The 15,275-nt window shown below is 38.0% G+C and overlaps 1 protein-coding gene across 2 annotated transcripts in view; it reads right to left on the bottom strand.

Annotated features, from left to right (window-relative positions):
* Window positions 1-15,275, bottom strand: part of MIPEP (mitochondrial intermediate peptidase) — a 196,654-nt gene that overhangs the window by 123,834 nt on the left and 57,545 nt on the right. For both annotated transcript variants that reach the window (XM_074216207.1, XM_074216206.1), the window contains exon 11: window positions 1,543-1,696. In XM_074216207.1, coding sequence (XP_074072308.1) covers window positions 1,543-1,696 — 154 coding nt within the window. The remainder of the gene's footprint in view (window positions 1-1,542; window positions 1,697-15,275) is intronic.

Below are 15,275 nucleotides of genomic sequence, written 5' to 3'. Positions count from 1 at the left end.
GCAGAAAAATAGAAAGAATGAGGGGAAGGTATATAAAAATGCTGATTTCAAGCAAAATAAACACTAGATTGAAATAAAAAAGGAATACAAGAAGTCACTAGAAAGCTGTTTAACTGGGACTTCAGTCACTTCCAGATGCACTTTACATGATTTAAGACTGGTTTAAGTTTTTTTTTTAAATCCCAAGAGAAGACAGGAAAAAGAAAAGATTTGTAACAAGATATTCTAATGATTTCCTGAAAATTATCATAATGAAAAATTAAAAATTAGTGAAGAAACATTAAGCAATTATACAAATTCTCTTACATCTAGAATTCATAAACATTTTAATTTTCTCTTTTCTCTTATTCAAAAAAAAATTTTTTCAGAGGATTTTCTTTGATAGTCTGCCTTATAGAAATTTTAACCAGATCCCCATATTAAAGTTTGTGATCAAGGATTGGAAAATCAAGAAAGACAAACAATAATTAAAGTAGGGCTACAGAGATAGGATAGCAATCTGGTGAAGAAGAGATGACAAAATGATGGCATTGCTGTCAATTCAACTACCAGATCAGAGACTACAGTTAAAAACATTAAGTTTCTCAGATCAGAGAGGGTAAAGAGATCAGAAAGAGATATCAGGGTCTCTTTGCTTTGCCCATACTCAAGAACTTACAGGACTATGTTGCTTTGCCCATACTCGGATCTGGGTTGCAGGAGAGCAGGGCCCCTCCTCACAATTCCAAGGCAGAATGAGTGGTTGTGGTCACCCACAGACCAGAGCAAAGACTAGGAGAGTAGTAAAAGACCTCTCCTTAGATCATATTCCCTGGGAAGAACTAAAAACTTATAGATCCCTAGAAATATCTCTGAAAACAGCTGAAAAACACCCCAAAAGCTTGAGACAGTGCACCCTTCACTCTGAAGCAGAGCCCTACTTAAAGTAGGGCTAAAATTAAGTCATGAGGAAACAACAGAAGAAAAAAATCTGATCATAGAAAGCTACTACATTGATAAGATCAAAATATATGCTCAGAAGAAGATAACAAAGTCAAAGCTCCTATATATCCAAAGCCTCCAAGGAAAATATGAATTAGGGGTGGCTAGGTGGCACAGTGGATAGAGCACCGGCCCTGGAGTCAGGAGGACCTGAGTTCAAATCCGGACTCAGACACTTAATAATTACCTAGCTGTGTGGCCTTGGGCAAGCCACTTGACCCCATTTGCCTTGCAAAAACCTAAAAAACAAAAAACCAAAAACAAAATATGAATTGATCTCAGGCCAGGGAAGAACACAAAAAGAATTTTAAAAATCAAGTAGGAGAGGAAAGGGAAAAATTGAAAAAAGAAATGAGAGTGATACAGGAAAATCATGAAAAATGAGTCAGCAGTTTGGTGAAGGAGATATCAAAATTATTGAAGAAAATAACATCTTAAAACCAGAGTAGGCCAAATAGAAAATGAAGTACAAAGACCAATGAGGAGAAGAAAGACAAAGCAAAATTGGCCAAATGCAAAAGGAGGCAAAAACATTAAGCTTATGCATTATGAATAGCTTACCAGTTTTCTGACATCTTCACACCACACCTCTCCTTTTTCTGGCTGCTCCACATACAGAGAGATCCCAAAAAGCTGACGGAATAGTAAGTTCAGACCTTCCATACATGCACCAAGTGAGAAAAATGGACAGTATAAACTGGGCTCAATATTATACCTGCAGGAAAAAAAAGAATTTCAAAAGTAATTTTATTCAATTCAGCACTAGAAATAATTCAGATAACATTTAATAATGTTATCAGCAGAGCAGCTAAAAGAAGTTAAAATATCAGTGTATTCAAAAGACAATCATATGGTCAAGGATTATTACAGTTGAGAGTTCATCTAAAGAAAAGTGCTAAATAAAGCTAAATGCATATTGCTAATTTTTTTATTAGATATCCTATAATAGACCAGGTATGTAAAGAATAGAATTTTGTTTCAGAATCAGGTAAGATGATACATTGAAATATGAGGATTGACATCAAGTTAAATATTTTTCAAGGACAAACTGTAACTCAACATACTTAATTTAGAAAAACTCTAAGTTCACTAGACATTACTAATAATGGCCAGTCACTATTAGTAATGATTCATCACCAATAGGTTTCATGAGCATGCAAGCCATGTCTTCTGTATTATTTTATCCCTGATACCTAACAGTACTATCTAGTACTTTGGAGTAGACATCTGATAATTATTTAGTAATGAATATGCATAAAGAAATAAAGTCATAGTTTGCAAGCAATTTTACCACAGAATGATAAGAATATCTACTGTACTGCCCCATCTGTGCCCCTTGAAAAAAACACCATTGATTACCTAGAGTAATTTACCTTTTACCCTCCTCTGTGTAAAGTCAAAGACTTGTATGTTACTATACTCCCAAATAATAGAATAAGTTCAAAATGTGCTATTCCTCCTAACATAACAATTAAAGATCATTAGAGAATGCATCCCTTGCTCGGAATTCTATTTCCTTATATGTTAGGTAAGGATAAAAACAGTATCAAGGTTTTGGTAGAGCTGGCATCAGTTACACTTCCTGAACTGGACTTCACCATAATCTAGTTCCCAGGTGACCCCTTCATCCTGAAGAGACTGCATCAGCTTTGGTAAGCAACTTGAGCAGGGGTTGTCTATCTCCACTGCTTAGTACAGTGTCTGAACATAGCAGGAGGTTAATAAATGTTTACTGATTATTGATAACCAAAACAGACTCAAAAGGGCTTTTTGGCAATTTGTTGATCAATGAAAGGAAGAAAGAAGGTCATCACAAAAGGCTCGAGTTTTTCAATTTTGAAAGATTAAGAGAGTGGTACTACTAATAATAATGATAGAAATAGGAAAAGTCAGTGGAGCTACTTTAGTACAGAAAGGTTATGCAGGGAAAAAAGATGATTAGTATAATTCTAAGCTGATTTTAATGATCAGAATTTTGTACTGAAAAAGAGAAGTCTTACTACATAAACCTGATTAAATGTGAACAATGGGGGAGGAGCCAAGATGACAGCATGAAGGTAGGAATTCCCAGAAACTCATTTCCCAAAAAAACTATGAAAGCCATCAGATGATGACTCTAGCCAAAATCTAAAGGGGCAGAACCCACAAAAAGACTGAGTGATACCATTTCCCAGTCCAAGACAACTTAGAAAATCTCTGGGACATGTCCATTCCATCAGGGCCAGGGGTTGGAAAAAGTCGCAGCACAACTGCAGTGCAGCACAGCCAGGCTAGCCGCCTGGGTCTGTGGCAGATGGGGTAGTTTAAACATCAGGAACAGACGGAAGGGGTGGTGAGAGATCTCTGTCACACAGAGTGGACTACCAGTTTCAGAGCAGCCCTGCAGTGAGAACCAGCAGTAGGAGTCAGCAGAGTCCCCCAACACATCCAGAGCTCTCAACCCATAGATGTTAAGGGGGAGTCAAGGAAGACTGCAGAAATCTCTCTGCTCTCCCTGGGGCAGGACTCCTCTGTTTGCCCACATTCAGATCCAGGTTGCAGCTTGGCCTTCCACACTACCATAATAGTGCAGGGACTATCTTCACAGCTTCATGGAAGAGGGGAGGGCCTCTCATAAGACCTTAGCAGAATTAAGATACCTGGGGGATTGTCCCAACCTCACCCCCCTCCCCCAAGCCTTGGAAGTGCTGTAAATTAGTCTTGGACTAAGGAAATAAGCAAACAACAGAAAAAGAAGAATCTGACCATAGAGAATTACTTTAGTCCCATGGAAGATCAAAACACATACTCAGATGAGGACAAAATCAAAGCTTCCACATCCAAAACCTCCAAGAGAAATGGAAAATGGGCTCAGACTATGAGTTCAAAAAAGACTTTGAAAAGCAATTAAGGGAGGTGAAGGAAAAATTGGGAGGAGAAATGAGCGCAATGCAGAAAAATCATGAAAACCAAATCAGCAGCTTGGTGAAAGATATATATATATATACATAAATTGAATTAAATATATGTTAAAAACCAGTTTAGGCCCAATTGGGAAAAAAAGAATTCCTTCAAATGCAGAATGGAACTAAATGAAGCCAATGACTTTGCAAGAACATAGGAAGGAATAAAACTGTACTAAAATATGAAAATTAGAAGAAAATGTGAAATAACTCATTGGAAAATAACTGACCTTGAAAACAAATCCAATAGAGATAATTTTAAAATTATTGGACTACCTGAAAGTCATGACCAGGAAAAGAGCCTACACTTCATTTTTCAAGAAATAATACAGCAAATTTGCCCTGATTCTAGAGAGGGTAAAATCAAAATTGAGGGAATTCACCAGTCACCTCTTGAAAGAGATCCCAAAAGAAAAACTTCCAAGAATATTACAAACTCCAGAACTCTCAAGTCAAAGGGAAAAATACTAAAAGCTGCTAGAAATAAGCAATTCAACTACCATGGCTCTATAGTCAGGATTACACAGGATTTGGCAACATCTACAATGAGGGCTCGTAGGACTTGGAATATACTACTACAGAAGGCAAAAGAACTTAGTTTACAACTGAGAATCAACTACCCAGAAAAACTGAACATCCTCTTTCAGGGTAAAAGATAGGCTTTCAATGAAACTTTTAAACTTTCCTATTGAAACAACCAAAGCTGAACATAAAGCCTGATCTCCAAGCACAGGACTCAGGTGAACCATAAAGGGGGTAGACGAGAAGGACTAACTATGAGGAACTTAATGATGTTGAACTGTTTGAATACCTGCATTGGAAAAAGACACTGATAACTCCTATGAACTTTCTCATTTATAAGGGTAGTTAGAAGGAATATACACACACACACACATAAATACACATATATATGTATATATGTAGACAAGGTACAGAAAGGAGCTCAATGTGATGGTATGATATAGTAAAAAGATGGAGTCAATGGGTGATAAAGGAAAGTATTGGAAGGAAGGGAAAGGAGAGGAAGAAGGGGCTAAGATATTTCACACAGGAGTCAAGAGGAAGCTTTACAATGGAGTGGAAAGGGGAAGCTGAGGGGGAATGAGTGAGCTTTCATTCTCACCACAAATTGCTCAGAGAGGAAATAACATACACACCAATACAGTATAGAAATCTATCCTACCCTAGAGAAAAATGAGAAAAAAGGAATGGGATAAGGGGGAATGGAGAGAGGGAAGGGGGGAATAGGTGATAGAAGAGAGGGAAGAACATGGGAGAGGGTACTCAGATACAACACGCTTTTGGACAGGGCCAGAATGAAAGAATGAGAGAGAGAATAGAATAAATGAGAGTGGGGAGGAATAGAGTGGAGGTACAGCTAGTAATATTGAAGCAACTTCTTTGGTGAACTTATGATAAAGAAGGCAATTCATTCCAGAGAAAGACTCGTTGGAATCTGAACTGAATTACATTTTTTTTTCTCTCTCACTACTCTAGAAGTTTCTCATCCTTTGTGTGTGTGTGTGTGGTGGTGGTGGTGGTGGGGTATGATTACTCTCACAATAAGATTATTGTAATAATATAAAAGGAAAAAAGAAAATGAAGGACAACCCCCCTCCCAGAAAAAAATGTGAACAATGAATACAGGTTAAAACAGCAGTTAAATACAGACTTTAGACTAACCTTATCCAACTCCCTAACTTATAACAAGTAGGCTAAAAAATACATCCACCAAAGGTAAATGCTTATAGAGAGGCTCATTATTGAATGAGTAAGACTTGACAGAGGACATGTGTAGACTAAGAACAAATTACAGAGAGGAAAAGAGCAAAGTATGTAACTCTACTGCCAAAGAAACTATTTTAAACTCTATCAAAGGAAAAAGTAATTTTTTTGGCACTTAAAACAATTGTCTAAGCATAATTGAAATGTTATAGTTGGATGGCATTTTGGAATTTATATTCTTAAAAGACAGAGAAAGCTACTATTTAATCTAGCTAAATAAAGGTAATACAAAGATAAAAGAAATGAGTGGTTTTGGGAAACTGTATTTACCTTTCTTGCAATTATATAGTACTGGGAAATAAAGAACATATTTCTTTAGGATCAGCTGTCATTGGTTTTGTTCCATCAGAGCTTGCAAAATTTTGGCTAACAAAAATATTCTAATCAACTGCCTAATAAACCTAGGACTGTTTTCATTAATAACATAATACTGAGTAGATAGTGTTCTCATTACTGGATATCATAAGTACTTACATTAACATTATCCAGGACTAAATCACTCTTAAATCCCCTCTCTCTAATTAATGATAAAATTATTCTGAATTTGTCAGGAAAATTATGAAAGCATGTGTGCATGCATATACACATACATATGTATATGCATATATCTGTATACACACAGATACACACACACAATATATATATGGTACTACAGTCTGCCTGAAGCACCAACAAAGAATTTTCAACTGAAATATTGAAGAATAATCATACAACCATGGAAACAATGTAAAGACTAACAGACTGCCTTCTGTGGGGGATGGGAAGAGGGAAGCAAGATTGGGGGAAAATTGTAAAACTCAAAAGAAATGAAATCTTTACAAAAAGAATAATCATACAAGAAGCACTTAATAAATGCCTACTATGTGCCAGGCCTAGTCTAAATATTGGTGACAAGAAGACAAAAATGAAACAATTCCTGCCCCCCAAAATTACCAATATTCTGTTGAGGTAGACAAATGAATATATGGTATTTACAAAATACACACACAATCAAATGCCAAAGCAAAGACCCAGAGAAGAAAGATGGAAGACCATGTGTGAGGAACAACAAAAATGCATGATGGGAAGTAAAGTCTAAGAAAGCTGGAAATATACATTGTAAAGGTCTTAAAGTTAAAGATTGAAATAACATTTTACTTAATTTCTATAAACTAGTAATGAAGAAAGCTTAAAATTTATTTAGTTCAATCTAGCCCTAAGGAAACTATTCCAGAAAGATGAATTAATTTGTCTGCATTCAGACAATACTTGCTAAGAGAGGTGTGAATACAAGCAGGATCTCTTGACTTTCCCTATATGATGGCTTTGTGATTCTAATTATACCTTTGTTAGTAGCAGTAAAAATAAATAACCACAACAACAAAGAAGTCTTTAAAAATAGTCAACATTCAATTTATAGTAAGCATGATTAAATCCCCAGATTTACAGAAGGGCAGTGATTAAGAAGTTCACTGGGATAAAGAGGTAGATTGACCCCAACAGAGGCTATATATCCCTATTATTCTTATTTTTAAAGTCTTTTTCTATGATGAATGTAATAAACATCATCAATAATCAAACATTCAAGACTATGAACTTTAATTTGTTCTTCCTAGAGCTCCTGAATGTCCTTCTGCTGTTAACTTTTTAATGATTCATTGATTCTTTTTTTTTTTTAAAAAGTATCACCATCAATACCACTTTTTCCATTCTTTTCTCTTCCAAAAAGAAGGGTTCTTCCCCTCCCCTCATAAATATAGATATCCAAAACAATTTCACACACTGGCTGTGTCTGAAAAATGTACATCTTACTGGACAATTCTAATTTACTACAATTTTACAAACAGGTGGGGAAAATGATCATCATCTGCCTTCTAGTCATTATTTGTCACTGCACTGATTAGAGTTCTTAAGTCTTTCAAAGTTGTGTTTCTTTGCAAGGCTATAGTCACTGTATAAATTTCCCTGACTCTGCTTACTTCATTCTGTATTTGTTCATATAGGTCCTCCCAGGATTATCTGAATCTTTTAAAATTCTCTTTCAACATTTCTTATAACACAATAATATTTCCATTAATTAATATATCATAATTTGTTCAGTCATTTCCCAATTGAGGAGCCCCCACTTGACTTCTAGGTCTTTGCCACAACAAAGAGTGTAAGTTATGAATATTTTTATATACATGAATCCTTTTTCTCTGTCTCTGATCATTTCAGAATATATGCTCTACGGGGTTGAAGGGGCGCCCTGCCAGAGTGAAGGAACTTCAGCCTCCTGGAGGCAGCCCCAGGATGCCTGGGAGCCACGGCTCACAGCAATGGAGGCAGTTTCCTGACCTACACTCTAGGAAGCACTGGGCATAACTTGGAAGATCAGCGGAGGGGCCTCTGCCAGAGTGGGCCTGTGAAGCCCAGCCCTCAGGGTACTCAGCGAACAGCATGGCCATGGCATCCCAGATCCAAGAACCGGAAGCAAACAGAGCTGGTAAGCAAGAGCCCCCAGGCAACTGAGCCTTGAATTGCTCAGCCTAGGTAGGGGAGTGGAGGGAGACTTCCGAGGTCTGTCATCTGTACCTGGCACAGGACTCTGGGGCTCTGACCACATTCAGACCCTGATCACAGAACAGCAGGGCCCCCCCAACTCAGTCCTGTGGCAGAGGGGTGCACTTGTGGTCATTCACAGACCAGGAGGGAAGACAGAGCTTCACACACTGAGGTCCCTTGTAAGGGGGGGGGGGTGTCCCAATAATACTGAAAAGCTCAGGAAGCACTCCAAAATCAGGCACAGGCTGGGGAAATGAGTAAACTGAGAAAAAGGAGGAACACCATTGAGAAATACATTGTCTTTGATCCCAAGAAGGATCAAAATACTCAATCTGAAGATAAAGAAGTATAAGCTCCTGCATCTAAAGACTGCAAGAAAAAAACAGAAATTGGGCTCAGGCTATGACAGAGCTCAAAAAAAGATTTTGAAAATTAAGTGAGGGAGATAGAAGAAAAATTGGGAAAAGAAATGAGAGATGCAGGAAAAACATGAAAAAAGAAGCCAGCAGCTTAGTCAAGGAGATCCAAAAAATGCTGAAGAAAATAATATGTTAAAAACCAGCAGGGGTCAAATGGACAAAACAGTTCAAAAAGTTACTGAGGAGAAGAATGCTTTAAAAAGGAGAATTGGTCAGATGGAGAAAGAAATAAGAAAGCTCTCTGAGGGAAAACAAATCCTTCAAATGTAAAATGGAACTGAAGGAAGCTGCTGACTTTACGAGAAATCAAGACACAATACTTCAAAACCAGAAGAATGAAAAATTAGAAGAAAATGTGAAACATCTCATTGAACAAAACAACTGATCTGTAAAACAGATTCAGGAAAGGTAATTTAAAAATTATTGGGATACCTGAAAGTCATGATCAGGAAAAGAGCCTTGACATCCTTTTTAAAGAATTCCTACAGGAAAATTGCCCTGATATCCTAAGAAGCAGAGGGGATAACAGAAATTGAGAGAATCCATTGATCTCCCCGGGAAAGAGATCCAAAAAAAAAAACCAACCCAGGAATATTATAGTCAAGTTCCAGAACTCCCAAGTCAAAGAGAAAATATTACAAGCAGCCAGGTCACAATTCAAATATCGTAGAGCTGCAGTCAGGATCACGCAGGACTTAGCAGCAACTACATTAAAGGCTCATGGGTTTGGAATATAATATTCTGGAAGGCAAAAGAGCTTGGATTGTAACCTATAATCAACTACCCAGCAAAACTGAACATTCTCTTCCAGGGAAAAATATGGACTTAACAATGAACCAGAGGAATTTGAAATGTTCCTGTTAAAATGGCCAGAGCTGAACAGAAAGTTTGATCTTTAAATACAGGACTCAGGTGAAGCATAGAATGGAGGAGAAAGGTAAAATATGAGGGGCTTGATGATGAACTACATGTATTCCTGCATAGAAAAATGATACTGATAATGCTCATAGGAAATTTCTCACTTAATAGAGCAGGTAGAGGGAGCTTTTATAGATGAAACAGAGGAGGCAGCTGAATTTGAAATATATTGTAAAAATGGAGTCAATGGCTAAAAGGGAAATATAATGGGAATAAGAGAAAGGAAAGGTGGAATAGGCTAAGATATTTCATATAATAAGATTTTTATTTTATTACAATGTGCTATTGCAATGATATGAAAGGGAGGAAGCCGAGGGGGAATGAGGGAACCTTTGTTCTCATCAGAGGTGGCTCAGAGAGGAAAGTGCATATATGTGTAAGAAGGAGAGAAGGGGGACAGGGAAGGGGGGGGGGATGTGAGTGATGGAGGAGAGGGTGGACCATGGTCAGATATAACACATTTTCTTTTTTACTTCTTGCAAGAGGCTGGAAATGGATGGCCTGTCTGGGACCACAGGGCCGAGTGGTTGCTGGGCCTTAGGAATGGTATTTAGGCTCGGGACCTCTTGGCCCCAGGGCCAGTGATCAGTCTGCTGCACCACTCAGCTTACCCTACAGCACATTTAAGAAGAGGGACAGATGGGGTGGCTAGGTGGTGCAGTGGATGGAGCACTGGTCCTAGAGCCAGGAGTACCTGAGTTCAAATTCGGTCTAAGACACTTAATAATTACCTAGCTGTGTGGCCTTGGGCAAGCCACTTAACCTCATTTGCCTTGCAAAAACCTAAAAAATAAAAATATGGAAGTAGCTTTTGTGATGGACTTATTATAAAGAATGTGATCCACCGTGACAGAGCTGGTGGTGTTGAAACAAAGACTGAAGCACATTTATCATTATTATTATTATTGTTTTGGGGGAGGGAGTTTGCAGGGCAAATGGAGTTGGGTGACTTGCCCAGGGATGCACAGCTGGGTGACTTATTAGGTGTCTGAGGCTGGATTTGAACCCAGATGCTGCTGACTCCAGGGCCAGTGCTCTGCCCACTGCACCACCTAACCACCCCTACTATTATTATTAAATATTTTATTTTATTTTGGCTTTTTTTTGCTTTTTGCAGGGCTGTGGGGTTGGGGTGGCTTGCCCAGGGTCACAGAGCTGGGTGATTGTTGGGTGTCGGGCTGGATTTGGGCTTGGGTGTTCCTGGTTCTAGGGCCAGTGCTCTGTCCACTGTGCCAACTAGCTGCCCCTATTATTATTTTTTTTAATTTAAATTTTCATTTTTTTCCTCTTTATTGCTCATTAAGGGTCTATTTTTTGGGGGGGAGGGGGCATTACATTTACTCTTACACAAGAATATTTTAGTAATGTATAAAAAACATTTGAACAAAAATAAAAATAAATTAAAAATAAAGAAAAAATCTATATTCTCTCATACCTCATTGCCCTTTTCCCATCCCTACTCATATAGATGAGTCTAATGAATGTTCACAAAAAATTTTACATGTGTATGTATGTTGTCAGTTAATGAACATTTATTAAGCACTTACCATATTATATATGTATACATATCTATAAATAGGTATATGTAATACAAACCTATGTATAGATATGTATATACATAATAAAAAATGGTACGTGTAAGATGGAAAGGCAGGGAGTGGGCTGGAAGCTAAGTTATGAAGGGATCTGAATGTCAAACAGAGGCAACATTAGGAGTCACTGAAGTTTACTGAGTAGAAGGATAACATAATTAGACTTAGAAAATCATTTTAGTGGCTTACTGGAGGATGTACTGGAGTAGGGAAGCACTTGGAGCAGGCAGACCCACTTAGCAGGCTAGTCCAAGCAGAAGGTGATGAGGGTCTGTAAGAATGCTGACAGTTATTTTCAACTCTTTGTCCAGTTCATATAAGATGTCATGAGATGTTAGCTCCCTTTATCCTTTACTTCTTTTCTTAAAGATGTAAGAGATTTTATTTTTTCTCATTTTAATATTTTATTTGTTTTCCAGTTATATACAATAGTAATATGTACCCATCATTTTTTGCAAGGCTCTGAATTCTACAATTTCCCCCCCCTTCCAACCTTCCCCGCACCCCACCCACAGAAGGCTGACAGTCTCTACATTGTTTCCATGCCATACATTGATGTAAAGTGAATGTTATAAGAGTAAACATAAAAATAAACATAAACCCCCTCCCCCCCTCCAAGAAGATGAGAAACCTCAAGAATAGAGAGAGAGAGAGAGAGAAATTGTGTTTAGATTTCAATGGCTCTGTCTCTGGGGTAAGTTGCTTTCTTTATCATAAGTCCACCAAAGAAGTTGCTTCAATATTTTCCCCTCAGTACCTCCACTCTATTTCTCCCCACTCTCATTTATTCTATTCTCTCTCTCTCCTTTCATCCTGGCCCTGTCCAAAAGCGTGTTGCATCTGAGTACCCTCTCCTTCAATCTTCCCTCTCTTCTATCACCTATTCCCCCCTTCCCTGCCCCCATTCCTCCTCATCCTGTCCCTTTCCTCCTATCCTTTTCCAGGGCAAGATAGATTTCCTCACCCTATTAAGTGTGTATGTCATTTCCTCCCTGAGTCATTTCCGATGAGAATGAAGGCTCACTCATTCCCCCGTGCCTTCCCCCCCCCCTCCACTCCATTGAAAAAGCTTTTCCTTGACTCTTATGTGAAATCTCTCAAAATCTTCATCTCCTTTTCCTTCCTCCCAGTACTTATCCCCATTGCCCATTGACTCCAACCCTTTACTACATCATACCATTATATTCTGCTCCTTCCTATGTCCTTTCTAACAGCTCTTATAAATGAAAAAGTTCATATGAGTTATCAATATCTTCTTCCTGTGCAGAAATATAAATATTTCAACATCATCAAGTTCCTCATAATTAGTCCATCTCTTCCACTCCCTCTGTAGTTCACCAGAGTTCTGTACTTGGAGATCAAACTTTCTGTTCAGCTCTGGTTGTCTCAAGAGGAAAATCTGAAAGTCCCGTTTCGTTGAAAGGTCATCTTTTCCCCTGAAAGAGGATGTTCAGTTTTGCTGGGTAGTTGATTCTCAATTGTAAACCAAGCCTTCTGGAATATCATATTCCAATCCCTATGAGCCCTTAATGTAGATGCTGCTAGATCCTATGTAATCCTGACTATGGAGCCTTGGGAATTGAATTGTTTGTTTCTGGCAGCTTTTAGAATTTTCTCTTTGATTTGAGAGTTTTGGAATTTGGCTATAAAATTCCTGGAAGTTTTTCTTTTGGGATCTCTTTCAGGGGGTGACCAGTGAATTCTCTTGATTTCTATTTTACCCTCAACTTCTAGGAACTCAGGGCAATTTTGCTGTATTATTTCTTGAAAAATGAAATCTAGGCTCTTCTCCTGGTTGTGGCTTTCAGATAGCCTAATAATTTTTAAATTATTTCTTCTGGATCTGTTTTCGAGGTCGGTTGTTTTTCCAATGAGATATTTCACATTTTCTTTTAATTTTTTGGCTTTTTTGGCAGTTTTATTGCTTCCTGCTTTCCTGCAAAGTCCTCAGCTTCCTTTAGTTCCATTTTTGCATTTGAAGGAATTATTTTCTTCAGAGAGCTTTTGTATCTCCATTTCCAACTGGCAAACTCTGCTTTTTAAGGCATTTTCTCCTCATTTGCCTTTTGTTTTACTTTTTTCCATTAGGCCTAAACTGGTTTTTAAAATATTATTCTCTTCAGTATTTTTTGTATATCTTTCACCAAGCTTTTGATTTGGTTTTCATGGTTTTTCTGCATCATTCTTATTTCTCCTCCCAATTTTTCCCTCTACCTCCCTTAATTGCTTTTCAAAGTCTTTTTTTGAACTCATCCATAGTCTGAGCCCATTTTCTATTTCTCCTGGAGGTTTTGGATATGGAAGCTTCAATTCTGTCATCATCTGAGTATGTGTTTTGATCTTCCATGGGACTAAAGTAATTCTCTATGGTCAGATTCTTCTTTTTCTATTGTTTACTCATTTCTACAGCCCAAGACTAATTTACAGCACTTCCAAGGCTTTGGGGTTGGGTTTTTTGGGGGGGAGGCACACCCCACTGGGACCTTTACTCCTCCAAGGTCTTATGCTTTCTAGTCTGTGCTTTGATATGTAGATGACCACAGCACTACCCTCTGCCCTGGGGCTATAAGGAGAGATCCAGCTTGTTTCTTTAGTATGGAAGCCCAAACTGCAATATGTGAGTGTAGGCAAACAGTAGTCCTACCCTAGGTGAGCAATCTCTGCAGACTCCCTTATTGTCTCTGGGGGTGCAGGCTGCCTTCTCCCTATTCTCAAGGCAGATTCTGTTTACCTGTATTCAAATATACAAAGGATCAAAAATTCATTAGTATACAACATATTATACAGTATGTCATAGTACTTTTATTTCCTTTTCTGTAATATAGGAATAGTAGTATCTGCCCACAGAGATTATTATGAAGTTATAATCACATAATATATGACTAAAATTTGTAAACTTTCGAGTGTTATGTGAAGATCAGGGCATTATTACTAATACATAAACAAAGAGGAATTTGTATCTGATCCTAGAGGCAAGAAGGAGTCATTTGAGTTTATTAACTAAGAGAGATTTTTATTTAGGAAGATCACCTTGATTATGCTTGGATAGCAAATAGACTGGAATGGGGACAGACTAGAGACAGGGAGACAAACCAGAAGACTATTACAACAATTTAGGAGGCCTGAATGAAGGCCTGGCACTAGGGTAACAGCAGTGTCAGAAGACAGAAGGGGGTATGAGGTCATTTGAAAGATGTAAAAAAGGTAGGACTTGGACTTGGCAAAAGTTTGGATATGGGAGGGGTGAGAGCATAAGAGAGGGCAGAGAGAAAGACAGAGGGAGAAAAAGAGAAAGAGTGAGGGATGACATCCAAGTTGTGAGCCTGGGTGACTGGGATGATGGTGGTATTCTCCACAGTGATAAGGAAGGTGGGAAGAGGGGAAAGTTTGTGCTGAGAATTGTCATAGAGATAACTGAACCTTTGAGAGCTGAACAAAGTACCAACTGAAATAGTATAGAAGAAAGGGGTCCAGGACAGAGTATTAAGGGACACTCATGATTAGTTAAGGGTAGCCTAGAGGAAGATCTACAAAAGGAAATGTAGGATATGGGAGAATCAGGAAACAGCATTATGGAAAACCAGAGAGAAAAGAATATCAATGAAAAAATAGTGACTGACAGTGTCAAATGCTACAGAGCAGTCAAATAGGATGAGGATTGAGAAAAGTGTCATTATATTTGTCAAATAAGAAAGTACTGACAACTTTGAGAGAACAATTTCAGTTGAATGAAGAGATAAGTCAGAGTATAGAAAGTTAATAGAGTTAAAGGAAAGAGTATTGTAAGTGCTCTTTTCAAAGAGTTTAAGTAAAAAAAGAGTTATTAGACAGTAGTCAAGGAGATCAAGGGAGGGTTTTCTGAGGATAAAAATGGATATGTTTGAAGATATATAAAAGTAGCTAAGAGATAGAAACTGAAACTAAGGGAATAAAGATGAATGATGCAGAAGGGTCATCTGCTGGAAAACACAGAGCAAAATGGAATCACTTGGGTTTGCAATATTTGCCTAGGCAAAGGAAAAGGAATCCATCTTCATATGAGTCAGGGATGAAGGAGGAGATAGTGACTGATGACAATCTATACAACGTGAGATGAGGGATGAAGAAGGAACTCC

The sequence above is a fragment of the Macrotis lagotis genome, chromosome 1 (assembly GCF_037893015.1).
Source record: "Macrotis lagotis isolate mMagLag1 chromosome 1, bilby.v1.9.chrom.fasta, whole genome shotgun sequence".
Taxonomy (NCBI): Eukaryota; Metazoa; Chordata; class Mammalia; order Peramelemorphia; family Peramelidae; genus Macrotis; species Macrotis lagotis.
The sequence above is the reverse complement of the archived record's forward strand: the minus strand, read 5'-3'. Positions and strand labels throughout refer to the sequence as shown.